This window comes from Corvus kubaryi, unplaced genomic scaffold (assembly GCF_017639235.1).
Source record: "Corvus kubaryi isolate FWS band 111438036 unplaced genomic scaffold, C.kubaryi_AGA036_p1.0 37398, whole genome shotgun sequence".
Lineage (NCBI taxonomy): Eukaryota > Metazoa > Chordata > Aves > Passeriformes > Corvidae > Corvus > Corvus kubaryi.
In genome coordinates, this window is record NW_024581137.1 from 32099163 (window position 1) to 32126180 (window position 27018).

General features: G+C 37.0%; 1 protein-coding gene across 6 annotated transcripts in view; it reads right to left on the bottom strand.

The window, feature by feature from the left end:
• PHF14 (PHD finger protein 14) overlaps window positions 1-27018 on the bottom strand; it is a 163973-nt gene that overhangs the window by 104790 nt on the left and 32165 nt on the right. For all 6 annotated transcript variants that reach the window (XM_042042817.1, XM_042042814.1, XM_042042816.1 and 3 more), the window contains exons 6-14: window positions 25237-25348; window positions 22895-23032; window positions 20876-21022; window positions 18005-18275; window positions 17343-17449; window positions 15896-15991; window positions 14251-14354; window positions 12746-12877; window positions 4342-4510 (exon numbers count right to left, since the gene is read on the bottom strand). In XM_042042817.1, the coding sequence (XP_041898751.1) occupies window positions 4342-4510; window positions 12746-12877; window positions 14251-14354; window positions 15896-15991; window positions 17343-17449; window positions 18005-18275; window positions 20876-21022; window positions 22895-23032; window positions 25237-25348 (1276 nt within the window). The remainder of the gene's footprint in view (window positions 1-4341; window positions 4511-12745; window positions 12878-14250; window positions 14355-15895; window positions 15992-17342; window positions 17450-18004; window positions 18276-20875; window positions 21023-22894; window positions 23033-25236; window positions 25349-27018) is intronic.

Genomic DNA, 27018 nt, shown 5'->3' on the forward strand with positions numbered 1-27018 from the left:
AGGAAGTTTAAAATCAGAAAAGTCTTCTTGTAAACTTGTTACATTTTAATGTACAATATGATAGTTGCTGTCTCCAAAACAATGGAGTCCAAACAGCTGGACTTTCTCTCTGTCTTCCCAATTCTTTGAAACAGCTGCTCTACAATGCAGAAATGACATTGGCCTGTTACAGGTTGAGGATGGTCACCTCACAAACAAGGACACAGACAAGGCAGAGATGTTTAATGCTTTCTTTGCCTCTACCTTCAACAGCAACGATAGGCTAAGGGGTCCCAGTGCCCTCAGCTGGAAGACCACGGCTGTGAGAATGATAAATTCCCAGTCAACCCTGAATTTATGTGGGATTTACTGCTCCAGCTGGACCCCTTGAAGTCTGTGGGGCCTGATGGGATTGATCAGAGAATACTCAACTGTCTGATGTCATTACAAAACCTCTTTTGATGATTTTTGAGTGGTCCTGGAGTTGACTGGAAGCTGGCAAATGTCCCAGTTTTCAAGAAGGGCAACGGGGACCCTGGAAACTACAGGCCTGTCAGTCTCACTTCAGTGAGAGGTAAAATCATGGAGAAGATTACTCTGGGAGATACTGAAAAACTCTTGAAGGACAACAAAGTCACCAGTCAGAGCCATCATAGCTTCATGAGGGGAAAGTCCATCTTGTCAAACTTGATTTCCTTAGGTTATAGTGAATAGGGTGACATCAGACTGGCAACCTGTCACTACTGGGGTTCTGCAGCACTCCATACTAGGCCCAATTCTCTTCAACATCTTCATAAACCACTCGGACACAGGACCTGAAGATACACTAAGTAGGTTTGCCAATGATACTAAATTGTGAGGAGCTGCTGACTCCCTGAAAGGCAGAGAGGCCCTGCAAAGGTCCTAAATGAGACGGCTGGGAAATCACCAATAGTATCAAGCTTAACAAGGGAAATCACCAATAGTATCAAGCTTAACAAGGGCAGGTGCCAGAATGTGCAGGTGGGATGATGCAACCCTCAGTGCATGGACAGACTGGGGAATGAGAGGCTGGAGAGCAGTACCACAGAAAGGAACATGGGAGTCCTGGTCGATGGGAGGTTGAACATGAGTCAGCAGTGCCCTGGCAGCCAGGAGGGCCAACCATGTCCTGGGGTGCATCAGGGACAGCATCGCCAGCTGAGCAAGGGAGGGGATTGTCCCACTCTGCTCTGCACTGGGGCGGCCTCACCTTGAATACTGTGTTCAGTTTTGGGTGCCACAATGTGAAGAAGATATAAAGCTATTACAGCTATTGTATCTGAACTCAGAAAGAGTTCAAAGGAGGACTATAAAGATGGTGAAGCGCCTAGAGGGAAAGACATGCAAGGAGTGGCTAGTTCAGCCTGGAGGAGACTGAGGGGAGACCTCATTGCAGTCTCCAGCCTCCTCATGAGGGGAAGAGGAGGGGCAGGCACTGATCTCTTCTCTCTGGTGACCAGTGACACAACCTGAGGGAATGGCCTGATATTGCATCAGGGGAGGTTTAGGTTGGATATCAGGAAAAGGTTTTTCACTCAGAGGGTGGTTGGGCACTGGAACAGGATCCCCAGGGAAGTGGTCACAGCACCAAGGCTTGCAGAGTTCAAGAAGCATTTGGACAATGCTCTCAGGCACATGGTATGGTTCTTGGAGGTGTCCCATGCAGGGCCAGGAGTTGGACTTCAGTGATCCTTGTGGGCCCCTTCCAACTCAGAATATTCTGTGACTCTATGATTCTATATAAATATGCAGTGAAATATTTGAAAGCTAAGAGATAGAAATACTAGAGAGCACTCACAGGGTTCTTTAAAAAGCTTATGTAGCTTTTTATAAAACACTTATATAGTGTTTTATAAAACACTGTCCTGGCACACAATTAATGCTGAGAATTGTACAAGGAAGAAGCATTATCCTGACTGAATAACTGTCTTCAGTGTTAGTTCCCTCACACTTCCAAATTACAGAAGGAAACTGAGTCTCCAATGTCATGTAGAAGCTGTGAACACTAGTGTGCTCCAATTGTCACAGGTCTCTGGACATTCTGGTTTTGTCTGGGATAGAGTTAATTTTCTTCTGAGTAGCTGGTATAGTGCTGTGGTTTTTGGACTTAGTATGAGAATCACAGAATATTCTGAGTTGGAAGGGACGCACAACGATCATCAAAGTCCAGCTCTCAAGTGAATGGCCCATACAAGGATCAAACCCACAATCCTGGCATTATTAGCACCATGCTCTGACCAACTGAGCTAATCTGGCCTAATGCAGATAGAATAATGCTGGTAACACACAGATGTTTTGGCTGTTGCTAAGTTATGCATACTTCAAATCAAGGACTTTTCGGTGTCTCATGCTCTGCCAGGGAGGAGCTGCATAAAAAGCTGGGAGGGAGCTGACCGAACTGGCCAAAGGGATATTCCACACCATGGAACATCATGCTCAGTATATATACTAGGGGAGTTACCCAGAAGGAGGCCAATCAGTCAGTGGTTGATGCTCCTCTTTGACAGAGAAGCCCTGCCCACAAGGCAGCAAAGACGCTATCTTGCAAATCTGTATGTTGTACAAAAGTAGAGAACTGGAGAGAACTGAGAGACTGAAAATTCAAGCAAAGGAACAAAATCTTTCTTAGACTGGCAGCAGTGATTTTTCCACAGTGCAGCGCCATACAGTGACACAACACATCAGTCCGCTGAAAATCAATTAATTCTGTATTACATACTACAATGTGTACAGATTTGATTTGGCACATGAGGTGCCAAATCACCAATGCAGCACCAGTTCAGCACATCACAGCATCATGGCATGAGGGGAACACTTCAGAGCAATCAGACTTCTCTCCATTTTGCACAGAAGAACCTTGGCAGTTATTACACGAGCTTTAGAACAAACCAGTCTTGCATTCCTATTGATTTCTGAACAATGCCTTATACCACTCCTTTTTTTATTACAACTACGAAGGTCTTTCCTGCAATAATTTCAGTTCTCTTTAGTCGGAGAATCATGATTCTCCACACCCTAATAGCACTACATTAGGTATAAAAAGAGAGAAGAGAAAGAAAGAAGAAACAGGAGAAATGAGAGACAAAGAGTTCAGTAAGCAGAACACCAGATAAGTCTTCTTTCTGTATGAATAACAGCATAACAACAGTAAGTTCAACCTACCCAGGCAGCTGTAAGATTCTACAAGCTCTTAAGCAGAAGGAAGAACGGTACTTTCCCTCAACAAGGAAAAGAAAGAAGTAGTAGTTTCTCAAAATTTAATTTTGGATTTCTCACACTCCCCATAGTTTGAGCTAAATTCATCAGCTTGGCTTGAGTCATTCTTAAAGTTCTGAGTCACAGACCAGGAAAGGGAAGCCATTAGGTAAATCAAAGCTGTGGCCCAAAATTAAAGCAAACATTTAACATTGGGTCAGGAAAATACTTGCTTAATTCTATCAGTATATGTTAAGTATGGTATGTGCTAGTATAATCATAAAATGTCTGGAAAGCTTTGTGAAGAAAATAAAGTTGTGCTGCATGAGAGATGAAGTTTATTTAACTCCAATGTGAGACATTGTAAGTATTTCTTGATAATAAGGAATATATTGGAAGATGAACCACTTACGTCTGAAGGGATATGGGAACACTACTCATCCCGTAAACTGGACCTAAATGCCCTTTGATATTTTTATGTACTTTTTATAGGTGATATGACACATCACACATGAAAAGCCTTGTTTTATGAATAAGTAAGAGAGCCAAATTTAAGTAAAAGTGCACAGTGATTAATAAAAAAATTCTACTTTCAAAGGAAGGAAAGATGCTAAATATTTCGTCAGTACAGAAAGCAAGAGCTTTTGCTTGTCTTCTCAAAATTCTATCAACCAAGAAAGTTTAAGAAAACATACAATGACTAATAAGACTAGGAAGGCAAACAAACTGAAATAACAGGGTGCTGTGATGGTCACAAAATGTGCAGTTAGTCAGCAGATTGCCTGTAGATAGGGAAATGACTAATTACTTTACAGCTATAATTCAATATATTTAAATCTTCCCTAGTAAGTGTCCTTACTACTACAGCGAAGAAGAACTGTAAAAGCTAAGTTTAAGTGCAAACTGAATTTCTTCTTAAGCTTGTACAGCTCTTCAGTTAATTACCATGTTTCCCAGCTTTCTACTTTAGCAAAACTGTATTTACCACAACTAATAAAGCACTAAAAGGAGAAAATGGAATAAGTAACAAAAACAGAACATCAATCTAACTGAAATACCTCAGTTCAAAATACCCACAATGTAAGTCATCTGAAACAATATTATTATGAATATGAGCCTCAAAACATCAGCTCCACCATCATTTACCGTGTTCCTGATTGGAATTTTCTTCGGTTCTGTAGGCACATCCTGAGGAACAAATTTCACTGGTTCCTTAATTTGCCTCCTTGATCTTTTGGTCCCATCTGGTAAGGTTTCCATGGCGATATCAGCCTCCATATCACTGCTACCTGCCTGGTCACACTCTGAGCATTGCCTGCAAAGTGGAAGATTTTCTTTTTAAGACTGCAGTCACACGAGCAGAAAAAGAAACATATTGAAGTGTTTGTGTTTAAGATAAATTCAAAAGTTGAGAAATCAAATGAACACCTAAAACGTACACTTTACGCAACCAAGCAAAACACAAGTAAGATGTTCTTATATTCCTGACAGTATTTAACTTTGAAAACCAAGATTTTGAAAGTAGGAATTAATCTTCAAGAAATATGCACCCTATTTCATCATTTTCATTCTACCACATCCTCATTTTTAAAGCTGCCCACTGATCTGTAATCTATTAATTACTGCTGCTGCAGTTTAATTACATTATTATTCAGTGGTTTGGATTGGAAGGGATCTTAAAGATCATCTCGCTCCCACCCCCCTGCCATGGGCAGGGGCACCCTCCACTGGACAAGATTGTTAATCTTTACATTGACATGCTGCTGAATTCATTCTGATGAGAGCATGCTTTAGTGGCAGGGATTTGGAGGACATGTTTGTTATGAAAATTAATTTTAATATGTATTTCCTAAGGGAGTGGGTTTTAAATCTGAAAAAAATAGTTAGGAGAAAATTAAAAATACAGAAGCTAGAGACATATATTAACAAACTTTGAACACTAAATTGAAAAAAGTTTCTGAAAAAAGTACAAAATCACCATCAGAACTTCAAAATTGAACAGATGCTAAAGTAATGCTATTAACATGCTCCATAAAAGAACTAAGAAAATAGGAATTCATTAAGATATGTTTTTATTTGCAAAAAGTCATCTTATGCAAAGTCATAAATGCGGATGTTCATTAATGAAAACATAAAAATTATACTCACTGGTAAGAGTCAGTTTTAATTACTTCTCACACTACACTTCCAGTTCAAAACACTACAAGTCTATTCAAATGAATTCCAATCCACCACTGTTCTCCTATTAAACATGGTTTTTTTAATAATACAAACTAAAAAAAAAAAATCAACATTATGTTCTGCTATTAACTGGCATTAACAGGGATAATAAGCACATTAAAATTATCTAAACGATGGAGCAAATTTGCTTTGGATGGAGACAAAACAAAAAAAACATGTATTTAATTATTTGAGATTAAATTTTAGTACACACTTGTGACAAGAAGGCATATCCATCCTGTATAATCAAAAGCACAAAGTCAGATACACACGTTGTGTTTGAGTCCATTTCTTCCAATTTGCACGTTCAACAGGAATAGTTCTCCTGTGAAGTTCAGTGAGGGATAAAACAATATCAAGTCCATTAACCTTCCATGCTTTCTAATTCTTTCAGAGCAATCCAAGCAGTATAACCTCAGATCTCTCCTGGCTATACCAAAAGACACCAGGAGGCATCATGGTTTGCTAGACAGACCAGTGGCTACCAAGTCAGAATACAGGGAAACTAGTCATGGATTGGGTAACAGATCAGTGTAACCCTGACTAACTCAAGACCTTTCTCCTTTAACTTTTCCATATGTCAATTTTAGATAATTCTGGCTACATTATAATATTATGAAGGTTCATCATCTTTATCTCAAAAGCACTTAAGACCACTGTAAATAGGACACATGAAAGTACTTGGAATATTTGCTGGTCTAGAAAAGCAGAATAGGGTAGATTGCAGGAAAGGTAACAGTTTCTCCCCTCTCTCATGGAAGTATGGAGTCTTTATGAGTAGCCAGAACACAAGGAAGTCAGTTTACATACTTTTCAAACAGTTTTGGGCCAGCATACAAGAGTATATTTCTGTATTCTTCCTTCTTGTCCGGGTTACAGAGAAAAGGGGGATGGAGTTTTTAGCACTGTTTAATTCTGTACCACAGACATCATCACTGGGGGCGTGGGTTCGGCAGCATGAGCTGAGTGCCAGAAACTAAAAACTTGCCATCTTGATTGGATCTCTCCAGAGAGAAGGTGCTGGGATCAGTCGGCCCCAGCCCCCTCTCCACCACTGGTGGTCCCCTTTCCATTCCAAACCCCCACCTGAGCTGGCACAGCCAGACAGAGCCCAAAACCCTGTCCAGAGCTGGTGGTGTGGTGCCAGTGCCGGCCGTGGGGGACTGAGTAGAGCAACTGAGTAGGGCAAACGCTGCCAAACACAGCCGGGCGCAGCAGTCTGGAGAAACAGCGGGAAGCACAATGCCAGCGATCTGGCTTCTAAGTTTCATCCCAGTTCTTTGCTGGTTTCTTCAGACTGAGGCAAGGGAATGTTAAGCTGCAAGGGCTCTCCTCAGCTTAAAGCCTTTGTCCAGAGACCATACTGGCAGCACTATTTTTGGGAAACATTTTTGTTTGCTCCCAGGGGTGAATACCCTTTTGTGGGTAAAATACTCTCTCTCGTATACATTTTGCTATTAATACTGCTGTGGTTACTGATTTTAGTAAACCTCTCCCTATTGTTCCTCCATTATCAGAAAGGGTGGGGGAAAAAGGAGTAGCTTATTTGGAGTTTTGTTCCCTGCGCTTGTTAAAATGAGCACACTCCTCTTTACAAGCCTCGGTTTGCCACACACAGAGTACTTGTTAACACCTCTAGGCCTTAAGACACTAGAATACAGAAAAATATAAGGTATAATAGCTTTCACAATGCTACTTTTTATGGTCATATGTTTACATAAATTTGTGTATACACACACAAATATGTATTCACAAGCACTTAAGTAAATAAAGGCACACAGACCAAACTACTACTGCTTTAAGATTTTTGGAGAAAGGCACTCCAATGATGAAGCAGAGAGAAGCTTTAAGTAACAATATTCCCTCAAAATCTTGCATATCTGCTTAGCTAAAAGTTACTTTGAGATCTTTATTTTTATAGGATACATTGTCTTCAAGTCGTGCAACCCAAAGCTTTAAGGTGAATTTCTATTTGGTAAGCATCAGAGAGCACGGCCCTCCATAACACCGCAGCACCAGTCATGTCATTAATTTATGTACTGGAAAGCACAATTGAAAGTAATTACTATGATCTGCTTATGCAGATGTAACCAAGACCTATGAAAATGTTCAAAAATTCTATGATGAGCAGTTCTTACAAAACGTTTATTTTGCCCATTATTATGGCAAAAATATGCGCTCTATATAAAGTAAAAAAAAAAGCTTCAATAACTAAAGAGCTGCACTAAAAATAAAGCTTTTATAAGAGAAACAAATAGTCATAGGGTTTTACAACAATATTTGGAATTGGGAACCAGTTTCTTGGATATACCACCCTGCATGTATGATTTAAATCATTCCTGTTTCTCTCTGTGTTATTACAAGGGAAAGACACCATATTTCTGCTACCTGTGTTCAGACAGTTCCACAGAAAATACCCATGCAGATCAGTAAAGTCCTGAATTTTCACTATTATCCTATTTAAATATATATAAGTGAAGCACTTTAACTTCAATGTTACTGAGGAAGACATGAAACATCTCAACCAAAAGATGAGGCACTGCATGCAAGTTCCTTAAATTTCGTTTTTAGGAACAAGCTTGCTCTGAAACAGGTTGTGCAAATGTGAGAGCAATCAAAATTACAAAAAAGGTAGATCTAGAAAAGAAAGGCAAAATCATACTATGATGGGGGTGAGGGTGTTGTGTGAATCACAGAACAAAACTTCACAAATATACCAAAGGTAAAGCAGGAAAGGAGTTATAAACATGAACTTACAAGCAGCCTCTTGATTTACCAGAATAGGCTCTACTATCATAGTCAACCATGTCTCATCATCCCTATTACAAAACAGACAAGCTTCAACTACAAAGCAGTTTGGCTATTAGCTCCCACAGAGCCACAGAAAAGCTGTTACAGACACACACTCCTCTGACTTGGAAACAATCTCCTTTCAGCTCTTCTTATAGTTTATTTCAACATGGTTCTTGAATTTGAAGCACTCTTCCCATTCTGCTGTTTAATCCCAATATAGTCATAGAAAACAGCCTATCACTTCTGTTTGGCTATGCCACAGTCATGCTCACTTCATTTCAGCTCTTCAAGCACAAGCAGTGAACAGAGAACCTGTCACAGCAGGTCACCTTTAGAACTACTGAAACAATCTTCGACTACCTCTACATCAGCAAGCATTGCTATGCAACATAAACAAAATTACAGAAGAAATGGTGCCAAAGAATCAACTTTCAGCACACCGGTTTTGTTTTGCTTTTAGTCTGGACTTGCCTAATCTGACCCACAGAGAAAATCGGTAGCAGGCAATAATATGCCTACTTCTAAAATGTGCCTACTGCTAGAATTATTGGAAGTGTTTGTTCCATAAAGAAATCTCAGTACTGATTTGAAATCTTTTAATCATGCAGAAAGTCTTTGATTAAGCACTAACAACCTACAGAAGAAAAAAGAAATTGTGTGATTTTGTTGCGTTTTCAATCTAACTTGGTACAAGAATCAGAGATAACTTCCCGTGTCACAAACATCTTATCAACTCAGTAGTAGTGAGTTGGGAAAGAGTGTATTTACATGGCTCAGCAAATACCACTACCATGCTTCCAGAAAACAGTTCTGTCCTCGGTATTTAAAAAGGAAAACTGTACAGTTACTTAGAGTGGGGCTTGTTTTCAATAAGGAAGATGCAGGTCTCATGGATATACTCTCTGACAAACCACCTCTCGCAATGTTTACAAAGAATTAAGCCACTTTGAGCTCAAGAAACATGGACCACAGCTTTAAGATGACACACTCTGGAGACAGAAGACAGTATATATGAACCAAATATAGTTGTCAAAAAGCTTCAAAGAGCACCTTACAGAGTGTGAAGTTACAGAGCGTAACAAAAAAAAATTGCCATTTGCAATGACCCAAACATCCTTCAATTAGGACAAGTTACAAATACATAAAAATACGTATGTCACATTCCACTCATGTTTATGTAAGTTAATAATTTTATATCATTATCCAGTGACCCAGGATGAAAAAACATTTGAAGAGGTGCTGGATCAGTACTGAATGAATGAGGCCAGGACTATGAATGAATATCCAGATACTGCATGAATGTTCAAGGGACTACTGGTCAGGAATTCTACAGCTCATACTGTCCTGTGGCCAGTACTCCCTACAGCAGTCACCACTAAAATAACTTGGCCTTCTAAAACAAAAATAAAAACAACCAAGCATAATACAACCATTAGTCCTTGTTTTGTCCATCTCAGTTCCTAGTATTTCATATGCTACCAGAAGTTATCACTGTCTGTCAGCAATCTCATTCCAGTAGAAAGAGCTAATCCTTGTTGGTACCTCCCAAGTATTTTTTTTAAAGAAAATGTCAATATTTTACAATTAGATTCATTATATAGTCTGCCAACACTTGTGCATTGCCTTAGTACCAGTTAAGATCATTCTCTACCAGGAAAATGCACAGTTCCAAGTCCATCCAGAATGGCCAGGAGCATAAAAGCACACAAGTTGCCAGCAAGAATGATAAGACTTAGTATTATGATAACATGTGACTCAAAATGATATTCAACTGTTTAATCAATAGGATTTCTAGGAAACCGAGAATTTCAAATTTTTAAATGAAAGTAAACCACAGCATTTCTGTGTATGGTTAAAACTCCTGATCTAGGAGTTGGACTCGACTCTTTGAACTCAGGATATTTTATGCTTCTACTTTGAAAGCACAGCATCAAAACAGGCATAAATTAATGCTTTAATGTATTATTACATAAAATAGTTCCTATGCTCTTCATCTCAAATCCATTTGAAATGAGGACAGGCTCTGAACCTACTTGGTACAAACTGATGTGTAAGATGTTATAACTGTTACCTTGAAGAAAACTGTCAGGCCTCCAAACAAGGAAACTTCTTAGTGTTAAGTGTTTTAAACCAGTTAAACTAGTAAGCTGTGAAATACCGGTGCTCACCAGGTCTAGAGTCTTACTATGATTTTGCTAAGACTAAAACTGTTAACTCATTTTAAATTTTAGAAACACTGAGATAACAAAATATAATTTGTGCTTTCTTTAACAATTTAGCTTTTAAATACACAATATATTTAATTCTTTTCTCTTACTATTAACATATAATACTGGATTTAATTTAACAATTTCAAAACCCTTTTTGGTAAACTGTAATTTAAATTATTAAATGCTGAGAATGAAACAGACAAAAAGTATAACTATAAATTAGCCTATGTAGCATCACACACATAACCTCAATCACCTGACATCCTCAAACACAATAAAAAGGATGAAATTTATGGAATAAATTCATGTTAAAATATTCATTGTTTAAACAAATATACTGGTAAAGTACATGACTGCAATCATCAAAACTTTGGCAAGGGCTCAAGTTAGCTATTCTGAGTAAATTATTAGCAATGATAATGGAACAGAAGAAAAACCCAAACAATCATTTTTAATTGTTTCTTGATTATTATTTTAAAAGAGAACTAAACTCAGTGTTTTTAACCACTCACAAATGAAGTCTTTCAACCTGCCTAGTGTTTCAAGGAATTTCCTACTATACCAATTTTCTTTTATCTTTTTGCTAAGTTCCTATTATATCCTATACAAATATCTAAAAAGTACATGGCCCCCATCTAAAAAAAATGCACTTTTATTCATATCTTAATCAAAAGAGAAAAACTGTATTCAAAACAGCAGGGGAGGAAAAACCTGCTGAACTCGAACTTGGATTAAGGGTCTGTTCTGTATGCTCTCTACTGATCCTGAAAAGAATACATAAAGGAATGTTCAATGATGAAAAGGATGCAATCAATGAAGCTCAATTTGTCTGCTATCATCTCACACCCCAGAATATGCCTGAGCTAATTAGAAGTAAAAGCCAAGTTTGTGATCTGAGATATCACTGAAGCATGAAATTCACAACAAAGATAAGTTATAGCTTTGAAATGAAAGAGCTTTACTACCCAACCTGACCTATCTTGCCTTTAACAGCTACTGAGAATTATAGTCTTACATCTATTGGACTGATAGCTTTTAGTGAGCCTTTTCAACTTTGTTAAAAGCAGAACAAAAATCAAATCCCCTGTGCAAATGAAGAAGCTATCTAAAAATTAAAAAAAAAAAAGCTTCCATGTAAAATAACTACTTGGCAAATTTGACAAAAGAGATCTAAAGTCTCACATCACACACTACATTAAATAATTAAAGGAATATTAGGTTCAGGAAAGTATTAGTGATGGTGAAAACCTTTTTGAGACTTTCATCTTTAAAAAAAAATCTCTATTAATTTACTAAGGAAATTTATTGAGGTAAATACAGGTTTTGTCACATTAAGATATAAAAAAGAGAGGCCTCCCATTTCACATACTGGCCATCTTGTTCTGCACACAATCTTCAAAACTAACCAAAGAAATGGCTGAAGTAAATGTTTTATGCAAGTTCTTTAAGAACAAAAATTTAGAGATATATGAAGAAAAACAGAAGATAATCTTTTTCTATTAAAATAGTTTTACTGTATTTTTAGAAGCAATTCTTATACTATTCTGATTTGGTACCTTAACATTCAGACAAGGTGATGAATGACTCCTTGAGATGCTGTACACTAACCTCTTGCCAGCTACAAACTGTTTCTGAGTTTCTTCTAACACATTTCAGAGCAGTTTAAACATGGAGGTTGCTAACACTACAGAGCAGAGCAAGCTAATTTTATGACAGTTTGGAAATCAGCATTTTTGCCACCTTACCATTTCTCCATTGTACCACTTAGCTTTTGTTCTGCTCTGCAGGCATGAAAGAACTTTAATTCATGGAAATGTAACTGCAGTAAGTACAGTTATGAACATACTTCTGCCATTGTACATTTGAGTCATAAGACAGCAGTAAACCCAACACTTCCCATTTTGCAATAAACAGATCTATTACTTTTATTTAAAAATATTACAAGTATTTGCCTGAAAATCCAGACAGAGAGTTGCTTATCTGAGTCCTAACATAAACAGAAAACCGAGTCTTCCATTTCCCAAAAGTATTCACCTATAATTTGCTACCACTATTATATTGCAGCAATAACAATCGCAAATGAACTCAAAACCCAACCAAAATTACAACTATAACCTATTTTTACATAGTGGCTAATAATGAGAAAATCTTTACAACTTTTTTTTTTTAACCTTGAAACATCACTGCTAATAACCTGAAAATAAAAAATTTCTGTTCAAACTGCATTAAAGCAATGTCTAATCCACTCAGAATTTTCAAGTCTATTCATATTTACATCCTACTTTAAGTACAGAGACAGCACAAGAACACATCAACTGCATTCTTACCAGTAACTGTTCTTGGTCTTCCTTGGCATCCTTGTAAGAGGTGGATCCAGGCAACCAAGATGATAATGGAGTTTACAAGTGTCACACAGCAGCAGTAGGTGTTGATCATGGTTCTTCTTGCAAATTCCACAACTTTTCATGTACGTAGCAGAAAAGCATTATAATTACATATTCATAAAGAATAAACAATACACCCCAGCACACTCCCCAGTTTCAATACAAACTTGTGGCAACTTCAAACTGATGTATCATTTACGTGCATAATTACTTTTTGAAGTAATTGTGGAGTAATTTTGGAAGGGTTTAAGGAGCTTCTATCTAAGTACAATAAAAGCATAAAAGGCTCCTAATAAGATTTAGCAAAAAATGGCTTTCAATTTAAATTTTTGAGGGCTTCTAACAAGTTAGTAATCACTCAATACTTCAGCAAAATGTACCAGTAGCAAGTGGAAAAAAAATACAACAAATACGTAAACAGAAAATTATACTGCTAATATCAATCTGAACAATCAATCATACACTTATTAATTACCCTGAAATAGGTCTGTGCTGCTATTACACTGGGCAATGTAACTCATCAGAAATTATATCTCCTTTTTATTATTATTTTAGTGGAATTGAAATCTTAGTTATTTTGAAAAGATAGGTGTTCACTGATTGCACTATAACACGGAACTGAGTGCATTTGAATGAAACAAAACTAGTGAAGCATGACTCCAATTATCTGTGTACATCTAAATTGCCAAATCCTCAGATCACTGCCACGTTTTCAAGATTTCTACCTCTTGCAACACTAAAATTAACTTTTGCTTATGTAAATCACTCTCTTCAGTTAGCATGCTAGCTGGGCAAGACACTACTTGCTGTGGCTGGATGCCTGGCTGCTGCTCTCTAGATAAACAATAGACCATGTAACTTCTCAGCTGTGGTGAGAAAAAAAGATCCTAGATGATGTGTTTTGCATCTGGGATTCTAGTTTATGTCCCACTATTAGGCTTAATAAAAACCCAGTCAGTAGCTTCACAGCTTACAGAAGAGGGGAAAAGGTGGAACTATGTATGACAGAGTAAGTGAATACATTTTATAACCTTGGGAATTAATAAAAAGAGAAGTAGGGAAATTTAGCATGAGCAAAAAGTGAGAATTCTTATATGACAAGTGTTTTGTGCATAAAGGAATCGTGACTGAACAGCATCATCACTGTTCTCAAAATCATGCACTCAGAGGACTGCATTCAAAGAACAAAGTGACCAGTTAGTTTTGACATCAAAAAAACTTCAGATGCAAGGAGTTAGCTTTGTCCTTAAAGCACTGCTGTCAAATTAGCAAAAACACCCAAGTTTTACTCATGTGTGGTAGGGTGAAGAATTGACCACTGTTCAACTTAGCATTCAAACGTATAGAAAACAGTAAAGCATTTTGTTAATTAAACACTGAAGCAAACAATTCTGAAACTGTAACTTGCTGGATACTGTTATCTATTCTGTCAAAGTTTAATTACTTGCCTATAAAGTACTGCCGGAAGTGTAGATGCCTTTTGTGTTCCTCCTTCCTTTTTACTTGGTTTCCTTTCCTTTGGAGCCCGTAAAATTGCTGGTATGTTCAATTTCTATTGGATTTGAACAAATGCAGTACACATGAGTCTTGACACTTTTAAAGAACATTCCACTAATCTCAATGCATGAAGAACGAGACACATAATAATGAGTGGGAAATTGCTTAGCTAGCTATTTTACAGACTACACATTTACTCCAATATGATTCTGTAATATAAAGTAATCTTAGAGAATTTTTTTCAATTCAGTAAGAAACACACGGAAAGAATGGCTTTTAGAATCTTTCTTCAAGCTTCCAATATAGGGATGGACAAGGATGCATTTCTCTAGGAAGCTGAAACAAGCAAAGGCAAATTCATGAAAGTGACAGAACACTGAGGCAGTTTATTTTCCCCAGCATTGCAGCTACACTGGTGCTCGACAGGTTAATTAGAAAAATTATCTTATTGGACCAAGCCCTTCACAAAGCAGACAAGACTCTCGTTGGGTTTCTACTATCTGCAGTATGCTGGCTTCTCAGACAGCAACCATCTATCAAAGTCATTTCTCAGCAGCCCCATGGGTCTGCATCTGTTCAACCAACTGGAAAAAAAATGTCATGCAAGCTGTGTAAATGAATTCTACTCAGCTTTTCATTCTTTTTTTTTTCAAATTTCGTAACATTTGCATCAGGAAATATCTCTGCAAATACTTACTCAAAGGAAGGAAAAATAATCTTGGTTTAAAAGATACGTTATGCAAGAATTCTTCTTTGCAAGTAGGAGAGGTAGGCAGACAAATAGAACTAGTAAAAGGTTGCGTATCTTAGGAACTATTACTGCATAAAGAAAGTGTAAGGTTCGTTTTCTGAACAGCAGCACAAGCTCAGCAGTAACAAAGGGCATGCCAAAATCGTGAATAATTGTATTTCTGCATTTTCACAATGAACAGTTTCTTCAATATCAAATCATAACTGGAAATTATTGCAATCTCCCTCTCACATCCAAAATGTCCATTGACATTTAATACCTCTGACATAAAACATATATTGAAAACACTGCAAAAATCTACACTTCTCTTCCCATATCAGTGGGAACAAAGATAATTGCTGGCAACAGGAAGTAACCCAAATCTTCTGTTGTCCTAGATATTTATATTCATTTGATCAAAATATTCTCCTCTGTCTAGTTACACACCATTACGTAAATACTGCATTTAAAAGGATTTGTATCTTATAAAACCCATAAAGAGTTAACTTATCATTTGAAGCCTACAGTAACTAAAGACAACTGGAGACAAAAACAGTAGGATTAACTCATGCCTCATACTGAGATTCATCACAAATGACAGGTCAATCACTTATACCAAATGAAAGAATTTTGTAAACAAGAACACTATTGCAACAACAAAATGAAGCTACACATTCCCAGTAGGTGGTTTGCAGAAGTCTAGGTACTTCAATCAGGAAGCATTATCCCCCAAGTAAAGCCTGGGTCTGATCAAATCAAATCAATTTATTCGGCCATAGAAGTGGCAGAGAGAAACAAAACGGCCTATTCTTGGAAAACCTGTTCTGCTGGTTTTTTCTGTAAAGGGGGGCAAGGAACCAACCAACCTGTCCAATGATTCTACCCAGCAGAGCCCAAATGCCTTGCCCTTCATTTCGCAGTTTTCCATTCATATTTTGTAGCTCTTCCAAGGACTCACACAGCTGAAAAGTTTAAAAAAAAAAAAAAGGCAACAGGAATGAAAAGCCATTAACAGTAATTCAATAAAATTTACTCAACCTCTTACTTATCAAGGGTGCATTAGTTTATTGTGGGAATAGAAAAACAGTGAAACTGGTATCAATATAGCTGAGATCAGTACAACCATTCAGTAATTTAACAGAACTAAGACAAAAACCAGAGCAGCCACTTGTTTGGTAAAGACCTAAAGAATTTCAGCATGGATATAAGGTTTCATAAAGTCATATGGAAAGGAAAACTAAAATACAACAATATTTTCTATGTGCTGTCCATACAACATATATAATCTTGTAGGCAGCAAGATTATAGCACGCAAACATATAAATGAATTAAAACTCTCTTTTGCCACACTCACAGAAAAAGAAAATTTAAAATTAAAGGATGCAAGGAAAAAAAAGGGGTTTTTTTTTCTCCTGGCACTAACTGTTAGGTTGTATATTTTGGGAGGTAACTATTAATTTGGTTAAAAGCCCCAGGCACAACTTCCTTTCCCTTTATCATCTTTGGGAAGTTCACAAGGATCTGCTGCTACATTTTCCATATGTCCTCACTTAAAACACACACCAAACATTTTAGGAATTAGTAGCAACACCATTTTTTGTCATCATTAACTAACACTTAATAGGCCCCTGAATTCAGCAAGAATTGCAGCATGTCATCCGTCACAAAAGGTACAGTATATCAATGTTTCAAAATATTTAATTATTAAAATAAACATTCATTTGATAAAAATGCACAAAATTCTTTTTTAGTCATAATGATGAGTTAATAAAAAAAATATATTAGCAACATTTTGGGGGAGCAATGCCATAATTTATGGGCATCAAATTTGTTATACCCTAAAAAGCATGCAGAGGACACTATGGAGGTGTGAATACTGATAATTTCTGTCTAAAAAAATAGTCATTAAATCTAAGCCCAACTGAAGCTGTAGTTGACATAAATCAATAAATAAATAACAGTCTTGAGTATCCTAGATTGCCAATTATCAAGCAGGGCTCCAAGTAGAGAATCATGCAGGTTCAAACAAGTCCATGTGCAATTTGTTAGCGGACCTCTCAGTGGGGTCAGTCAAAGAACTTGTGTCCAGTTGAAGTATCACATTTTAGAAATTGATACTACTTGTATGGGAGAAGAAAGACTACTGAGTATTTTTAAAAGAAGAAATATGTTTTTAAATATTACATTTAACAGATCAATAGTTTGCATCTTTCACTTTCATCCTAATCTTTTTCCAGGGAAAGAAGAATTCTATCAAAGTAAACAGCAGCAATACTAAAATGGTACAATGGTTTATCAGCCCATTTTTTTTACCTTATTATACTCCACATGAAGCTTTTCTTGCTCATTTTCTAACTTATCCTTGATATTCTTCTGTTCAGCCATATTCTCCTGGATTTGAATCATGCGCATATTTCTCTCTATTTAAAAGAAAATCGCGTCATTTTCTGTTCTGGAATATACATTTTCAAGTTTTATGCACTAAAAAAAAAGTGAAGCAATCGAAAATGAAAAACCGCAACAATACAAAACTATGGCCTATAGGTTTATTACACAGAGTAGAATGAACAGTCAAAACGTTTTTGTTTTGCTGCATAAATATTGTAGTTAAAATGATGAACTTTGATCAGGATCTAGCACACAGTCAAAAAGTCATGCTATTCCACATAGAAATGGAGGAGAATTTAAAGAAAAAATATTATACCAAAAGTTACTTACTCCCTTCTTAAAGACAGTTTAGTCTCCTCTTTATACTTGAAAGATTTTATTCTTTTCTGAAATGTCTTTAAAAAAAAAACTTTGTGTACACAGAGACTCCAAGAAATAATACCTGACCTAAAATGAAGTCATAATCCACATTTATCTACTATAAACAATTAAACACAACGAAAATAAAAAAGCCAATTAAATAACATAGCACAATGCAGCAAAGTGGTATCTTTCCATTGAGAAAAATAAGGCATTTTCACCCTTACCAAGGTAATAATTCACAAAGTCAGCAGTGAGAGCTGGTTGTTTATGTTTTCTTCTCCCATCAACACTGGAACTCGTATCCGAAGTATCCACTGGAAAGATGTCTGTGCTGATTCCCATCAGTTCGGCTTTGCGCATAAGCTTGCGTATGGCCGAAGCACTGCTCGTGAGCGGCCGCGGCAGCTTCTCCCTGGGAACCCAGGCCTGTGGCCTGGTGGTGCGGGCCAGCTCCGCCTTGGCACGGTACTGCTGCAGCCTGGCATTGATGCGAGCCTGCAATGAAGAATTCCACAAATTAAACACATCAAGGAACAATTCAAAATTAGTTGTGAGTTGTAATTTGGAACACATCTGCATTTTGTTTTCATTTTAAAAGCTGCACAATCTAATCAAGGTCATTTTCACTCCAGAACTCCACATCTCAAAAAACAGACATTGCTACAGACATTCCATTTTACTTCAAAGCACACACACAAATGACACTATCCTTTCACTAGGTTTTGGAGCTATGTACACATTTCTTGATGAGATTTCCCTATTGATGAAAGCAACAGATGATTGCTGGCTTTGAGACAACCCCTTCTGATAACGATAATTTGACTGGACTGTGAAAACTCACTACTGGTAAAAGCTTTGGTTGACCTACCACATACGCATTTAGATATACTTAAAATTGGTATCCATGTGAGCAAAAAAAAGTTGATGAAGAGCATTATTACCATATTTGACATACTTTTGTAAGAACTCCTTTCACAATGCCACTTCTCTTTATTAATGTTAAACTTGCTGATTATAATTTGTCAAAAACACAATCCAAACAGAAGTGAAGCAGACAAGAGAAGCTCACAATATATACTGCTGGTGACATCTGTATATTTGTGACCATCTGGGAGACCTACCCCAAAAGATCGAGCTATTACTGACAGTTGGAAAACACTGTCTTGAGGGAACTCTATGAAGTGGCAATTCTGGCAGAAAATGACATCAACATACAAACCTTCAGAGGCAAAACTCCAGCTGACTATCAGTTAGAAGCTGTTTACTTGCCTGCACAAAGAAGAAACTAAACTAATGTGACTGCCCCACCATATGGTGTGAGATACTCCTGAGACAAAAGCAAAAAGTGTGCATATACATACACACTGTGGTTAAGGAACATCTCTGACTTCAAACAGAATCATTGAAGGTAGTATTGCAGACAGTTTAACACATTATAGTAAGGACTAGGTCTTGAACATTAGTGACCAAGAAACACAGGAAACATGGCTTACAGGTCAGCTCTGACCTCAGTGGCTTTTTTCTTGGAACCATAGCAGCAGGCAACAGGTCCACCTACAGCCACCACTGTTCAATACCAAAGCCACCAATAGTGAAAACACGTGGTTGTACAAAATGTATGCAAGTTATCATACCTATATCAAGGTGCCTATAACACTATGTCAAGTAACTCCACCTGCAGTTTTCAGCAGTCATTCTTTCAGTTTCCAAAAAAGTAATCCAAATAATTTAGATTAAAAAATTGCAAGGTCTTGGATGTGGGGAAAAGAGGAGGGAGAAAGGAAAATGCTGGGAACTTACCAGCATTATCAGCACTGCGTAACACATGCCTGAAAACAGAGCTAATAAAGCCTGTTGGATCCAAACTGATACTGCACAACCAGCACTTACCATTATCTTGGGTAGTACTCATTGTAATGCCTCCACTACACAGGTGCATTTCATATAACTCAGAGCTGAGTATATTCAGCAAGAAGTATTAAATCAGTTTTACATCAAGCTACATGAAATTCAATACCCCATAGAAATATTGCACTCAAAATTCTTCTACAGTACGAGTTTGCTCATGCTCATTCTCAACAGCATAGGTCAGTTTAAATTAATATTCTCTTCTCCTGTTCAAAGATCTCTGAAGAACTAGAAAGGTAAGATTTTTTAAAATACGAAGTTTGACAATATGAAACTGTATTTCTTATCATTACACTATAATTCTCACTTCAGAAAAAAAACAGTCCTCTCCCATAAATGATTTCCACTATTTACAGCATCTGCTACTTGATACAAATAAATTAGGCAAGTTTCGTTCAGGTAACAAGCTGCTTTTCTGCACAGGTGTGATTTTTCCATGGAATGCAGTTCAGTCTAAGCAGTGAAGCAAACTATGCTAGAAATTCCCTAAAGGACACACATTGAAGCATATGAAAGTATGCAGATTCCCTCAGAGGGATTGAAACCTTTACATCAACAGGACATTTATCAGTTGAGCTTATGCAGTAACTAACAGTTTTAAATGGATCTGCCACTAGACAGAGATACAGACTTGCCTAAGGCTTTCAGACAACGCCCACGCTGTAGCACAGACTCAGTTCTTTGCATACATTATTTTTTTCCCTTGGAAATCTTTAGTATGAAAACACCTGGCACACAGAATTCCACTTAGACCTACAAAAATGGAAATTTAGAAATAGAAAAATGCCTGATTTTTTGTCTGTCTTTTTTTTCTTCAGAATCTTGAAGAAAATGTTAAAGAAAATCTATGGATTACAATGAAAAAGTAATTACCAATTTTTTGTCTCAAAACCTAAGTAATATTTTTCAATTCAGACAAGCATAGATATTAATATTTGATATTTATTGAAATATATATGAGATATAACTATATAAGACATATATCTATATAAATATATATATACACAGAGAATTGTTCTCAGAGACCAAACCCTACAAATAGTTCACTGCACTGTTAAATGACCATGCACTATCAATATATTACCCATTTAATTTCCTACAATAATTACATTTTTAGGTTCTCTTAATTTCTGTCTTGTTCAACATGGATGATTAATGCAGAGGCATTTGTGTCACAAATACAATACCTGAGCTTCTGGCGAAAGCTGCTTTTCTCTTTCCTGCAAGGACATTTTACAGTAAGATTGTAAAGCCAAGTAGTTCTTCCGCTTCCATTTTCTGTCTAACCTGTCCGCATGCTGTTTACAATAAGCAAAAAAAGGGTCAGCTATATCCTGTTTCAGAAAAAACAAAGGGGAAGGAACGAAAATAAAGTAAGACATAAAGTAAGGCCAAAGGGCTCTGAACAGCACAAACATTCTGGCAATCAGTTCCCATGTTCGAATGGACATGTTTTTAAAAACAACTAAAAAGTATGTTTCTAAATCAATTTTGTCATGTTGATGCCATCTACAATATAAGGTGTATGTTTTTAAATGCATTAACTATTTAACTCTCTACTAGTCAATATCTGCACTATATTTGCACTCCCAGGAAAAAAAAATCCAGCAAAATAAATTCCTAAGTAAAAATCCCTTTAACATATAACATGCATTAACTTCTTGTTGATTCACTGTGCCTTATAAACTAAATCCTACAAGTGCAAAACAATTCTGAATACTATCAAAGGCAATATATTTGGTTTCTCTAATGTTTTTCCAACTGTTCTGGAGGCTATACCCTCACATGATTTATCATCTCTCAAATGATCTTTTTTTTTTCCATTTTTCATTCCACTGTATCTGTACATTATCATGGCTAGGTTTATAGCAACTTTTAGCACCTGCAAACTTTGTAAGCAGACTACAAATATGTGAGCCATGAGGAGACATCCTTTAAGAAACACATTCATTTTGTATTTTCAAAAGTGTACAAACAACATCATGAATCTACAGACTAAGAAAAACTTAAAGCAGTCTTCCTTCATAAAGTAATACAAATATTAATAAATTATCTGCCTATCAAATTTTCCTTCACTCCATCTATAAAATATAGACCAATAAAATTTACTCAGACTTTCCTTACAAGCACATTTTCTTTTAATTTAGATTTTCACACTATGCAACAGCTTACTTCAAAAATTAGCAGCGCCCTAAAATGAGATTGTGCGAGACCTTGATTAAAAATTTGATTACAGAACACATGTAATAAAATTTTAAGGTGGAAAGGCAAGCAGATACATATGTCCAGAGAGAATCCACATAAAGCATTTGAAGACTCAACCTTACACATAATCTATTTAGGACAACAACAATGAGGCAATGTGCTATCTTCCTATTTATCGGTCCAACAGAAGGAAGTATTTTGTGATTCCTTCATGAATTCCTTAGTGATCCACTGTTTTCAGAAACAGAATTGTCAAGATCAACAGTGAAAGTAATGCTTGTTTTTGTGTTACCTGTGCTACTTCCTAAGGCAAAAAGTTAAATCGTGAAGCTATGAACATGACAGGCTTAATCCAAATGATACATATCAGGATGGAATTGGGCAACCTAAAAGTACCTATACCATAAAAATGAATTGGGAAGTAGGAACTTCAAATCTAAATTGCTTTAGATCATATATCAGAGAAAAAACTGTTAAGAAAAGATATTAAGAAGTTATCAGGAGGCTATAAATACTTGCTTTTCATTCTGATTCCAAAGATTAATGTTACCACAAGGGAAGTCATATATATGTACTACAATTTGAAGAAAATACTGGAAAACAGGCATGAAAAAGTGGCATCAGAAATGTAGTTAATTTCTCAAGTCTCCTATTTGGTATGTAACAGAGATGACTATACTACACAAACAGCTAGGTAAGTACGTCACCCTCTGTGAAGTTCAGGAAATACAGCTAGAATTCATGTCTATATTGACAGATAGTCTATTAAGCCAACTTCTGTGTTAACTTTCTCTATCCTTTTTTCCAGTCAGTTTCAAAAGGTGCTCAGAGTTGGCCAATTTGGTGAAGCACTCTCCCTGTACAGTTCCTTTACTCAGCCCAGGCCTTGTTACCTACTGTAAAAAACTTAGTTCAGTGTCTGTGAACAAAAAAGCCACCATTTCAGGTCATCTTCATAAGCTTTCAACAGAGGTTTTTTATTCTATCCTTTCCATAGCTACCTCTTCCGCTGCTGCTTCTGAGAGGAGGCCTTCCTTCTGAGCACAGGTCACATGGAAATAAGCTCTGCACATCCCAGCATCACAACTAATGCATACACCAGTTCTGGCAAAACGAGGATCTTCACAAAAACTGCACTCCTTCATAAAGAAGAATGGAAAATGCCACAGTAAATACTTCAGGTGAGTTTTGCCTAGTATTTCATAATTTATGTCTTATATATAAAAAGCGAACCAGTAGGTTACTCCTGTGTGGTACAGAAACCAAGTATGTTCCCAACAGTTGACACTACTTAAAGCTCCATGCTTTCTCAACTCCCACTATTAATTTCATTTTCAACAAGCAATGGTAAAGTGCTTAATTAATCTAAACAGCATGTTGGATGAATTTTTATATGAACCTCCATGTTTTGCATTCCCCTTCAGCAAAACAACTAAAAACCATCCAAGCAATTCAAGCACAATTAGTTGTATAAGTATGGTGTAAAAAAGCCACCACTCCTCAGTAAATGTTCAACAAGTTCAGAGGACAAACAACAAAAGAACAGTGCTCTGAATGACTGAACACCATAAGTAATTATGTACATGTCCTTCGATAAGCAATGACTGAAGAGTAAACACATGACAATGCAGAAACAAATACTCAAAAATCATAATTATCAGTAGAGAAGGTTGTGATTCACTTAATTAAGGAATTATGGCTTCAGATTATTAATTAAGGAATTATGGCATTCTAGGCACAGTCACTTGCAAAACAACAAACTGACATCCCCTAATATGACCTAGAAAAAACCAATGAACTTATTTTTCAGTCAGATCAATTCCTCAGTCTGTTTCGCCACAATTTCAAACCAAATCCCTGTGCCAGCAATCTAGAGTGATGAGCACATAAGCAGGAAATGGGAACATGCATTGCTTAAGCAGTGCTGCTATCCAGTGCATAAAAATGATCTAAAATTATACAGGCATGCATTTCCTAGCCTCCTACTTGTTGAATAGAGAGCAAAGCTGTCTATCACCTAGAGAAAATATCTCCGCGCAGAAAGTTAAACAACAGAAAGGAATGGTAAGGAAAACTCAGTGACTGAAGAATCTCAAAACATCACATATGCTACACTAGAAGGGCACCCTTTAGCTGTGTAGCTGCAACACATAACAGATAAGAAATTAAATTAAAAGCACTATTATATTAAGGTGGTTTTGCAGGGAGGAATTTAGCAAAGTAAGCTGTAACTTCCACGCTTGATACAGAAAACAGCATTTACAGCTTTGCAGCAGTAATGAGTCTTCTTCACCTGTACAGTTCACTTTCACCTTACCACAGCAAGAAAAGATGCCCAAATTCTTTGCCTGGCTCCTATGCACCACTCATGTTATTAAAAAAGAGCATGACTTATTTCAACAACAGTTTGCAGGGTCTGGCGTGCTTGCCCCAACATTTTTTTATACAAATATTTCTAAACAAGGCTAAATGCCTCAGCAGGCCCAGGCTCCTGACACAGGTATGTTGAACATGGGCAATCCAAAGTGTTTTAATCTGTTTTATATATTGCATGTGTTTTTAAAACTGCACTACATATTTTCATTTAGCATTGAACTTAACAAACTGACATTCAAGAAAACAAAAGTGACTTGGCAGAAATGAAGCTTTAGAGCTGCAGGCTTACAACCAACCACCTTCCCTCATATTAACCTGATAGACATGGCTTCTCCACACTGTCTCCATTAGCCATATAAATAGTAGTCAGCAAACTAATGAGCACTGTGCTCAGCCCATTGCAATGGTTTTCTGCATGGTTTGTTCCTGACTGCTTCTGATCTGGATTGAAACCATTTGCATATACAAAACAATTTTAACTTTAGAACCATTTTTCAGCTCAAGTTGAGGATCCTATGTTGCTATGGATTTCGGAACAGCCTTTTTGTATGCATACTAGCTTACATATAAACTCTAAAGTAATTCTTACTGAATGTACATCTGCCCCTTTCTTAACCAACTTAACCTCCCATTTCTCATCTCACAAATCCTCCTCACTTTCCAGTCACATTTTGTCAATCTGCCACTAACTGACTTCAAAAGAAATTAGCACCTGTGTAAAAAATCAGAGAAATTGGGGGAAAACAGTGACAGAAATTATGTAGAACAGTGGCAAGGGAACAGATAGAAGGATGGAGGGAATAACAATGGTATAACAACCATTAACAAACTTTATCTCATTTTTAGTTCTGAACCTCACTACAAAATTGCTATAAAAAAGAAAAATTGAGAAGATGCATTTTATTCTATTACATGCAAAAACATAAAATACAGCTACTCATTGGCACTACATCTCTTCTAAACTTACCTTTGCACCGTACTTTGAATAATTCATTTCTGTTAGTGTTACTGGCCGCAACTTGTCAATATCTCCAAATGCCACTCCTGGAACATAGAGGGCACAAACAATGTGGACCCACCTAAAACAGCAGACAAAATCAGGTTAGTGTTACCAACATTTTGATCCTATATTATACTCACCATTTTCAGGTTTCAAAGTGCCTTGTAAATGTTGCAGATGCTAGATGAAACGTTTGAAGGAAAGTACATTAAAAGCAGGGATAGAGTGCCTATTTGGAATTCAGGAGCTCAGACACTGAGCCGTAGAGCAAGGCCTTTCAAAGCCACTGGGATTGCTCTGCCTGCATGGATCAAGGGCTGGGCTAACCATCACCTTTATGTTCTGATGGCTCTCACAAGGGCTCCACACACTTTTCAAGGAACATGAAAGGTGTATGAAGATTTTGGTATTACTTATAAAGCTAAGGCAGACAGACACTTTAATGATGTGGTAAGGGGTAGGAAGGGGAGGAACAAAATTATACAGGTAGTCACACCAACACTGAGCTCTGAGCATATAGCATAAACACAGCATCAGTCAGACTTTGCACTGTTAGTTACACCTGTTAGTATCACCAGAACTAGCTAGTTTTAAGCAAACAGATAGGACTTGCATTCAGTAATAAACACATCTGAATAGTATTATAGAAAGGCCTATCTGAAACTCAGATGAACAGACTGTTACTTAGCTGTTCCCTTCCTCACTGGCCATGAACAAACGGGGGAGTAATCTTCAGCCCTGAGGGGCAGAAAATTAATCTGGACCTTAATGTACAGTAATTAAATAGAGTATAGTAATTTACACAATGGTAAAGGCTTCAACCTCAAGTCTGCTTTTGACAGGCATCTTCCTAACCTCCTGAAACTCTCAGCTACCCAAACAGCCTTGGAGCAGAAGGCAAATTTTCCTTTTCTTCTTATGTAATGAACATTTTCTAAAAGATCCAATGCTCATTGTCACAAACCATCAGTTAGTGACAAACTCAAAATCTGTTCTGCACAGCATGTATGACCCAAATTAACTGAGACAAACTACTCCAAATAATCTTACTATTTTATCAAAATTCAGGAAGTATTTGCTACTCCTTGCTAAATCACCAGATGGGAGAAAACTGTGATAGACGGAGGGTCAAGACTGCTCTTTTTTTGTTAACTTAAAATATTCAAGAAAATGGCCTTTCAGTTGCAGAGACTGTAGCTAACACTTTGAACCTAGAAAGTCCCACATGGCATGTAATACAACTAGGGATGTCAGACATAACTGAGCTGAAATATCCTGTTTGAGCCTCAGCAAGTGTGTTAATTCAGCACTTTACAATCTTCCCAGTCATTACTGTTTTAACAGTAAATGTATCACTAGTGAAGACTAAAACTCTCTTCTGTTCTAATCAAATAATAGAATCTACTCCCTGCATTCAAGATGACTCATGATGATGTGAGAAACACTTCCTCCCTTGTCTCTTTTACCAGGGATTCAGTACAGACCTGTTACCACTTGCTTAAATCCACATGCACGCTGCTGTGATCTTTTTTCCAATCTTCTACCACTTTTCAGCCTATCTCTTCTCCCTCCTCTTTCCTTTTTAGGTCAATTAAAAAAATTCATAGCAATAACATCCTGGGTTCAAGTGCACTTAGAACAGCTACTGTTATTAACTAGCTCCTTACAGATGAGAGAAATACTGAAGCTCATGGTTATACTATTCAGGAGCTCCATGTAGTCCTGGTTTCCCAAAGCAGCACACTTCTC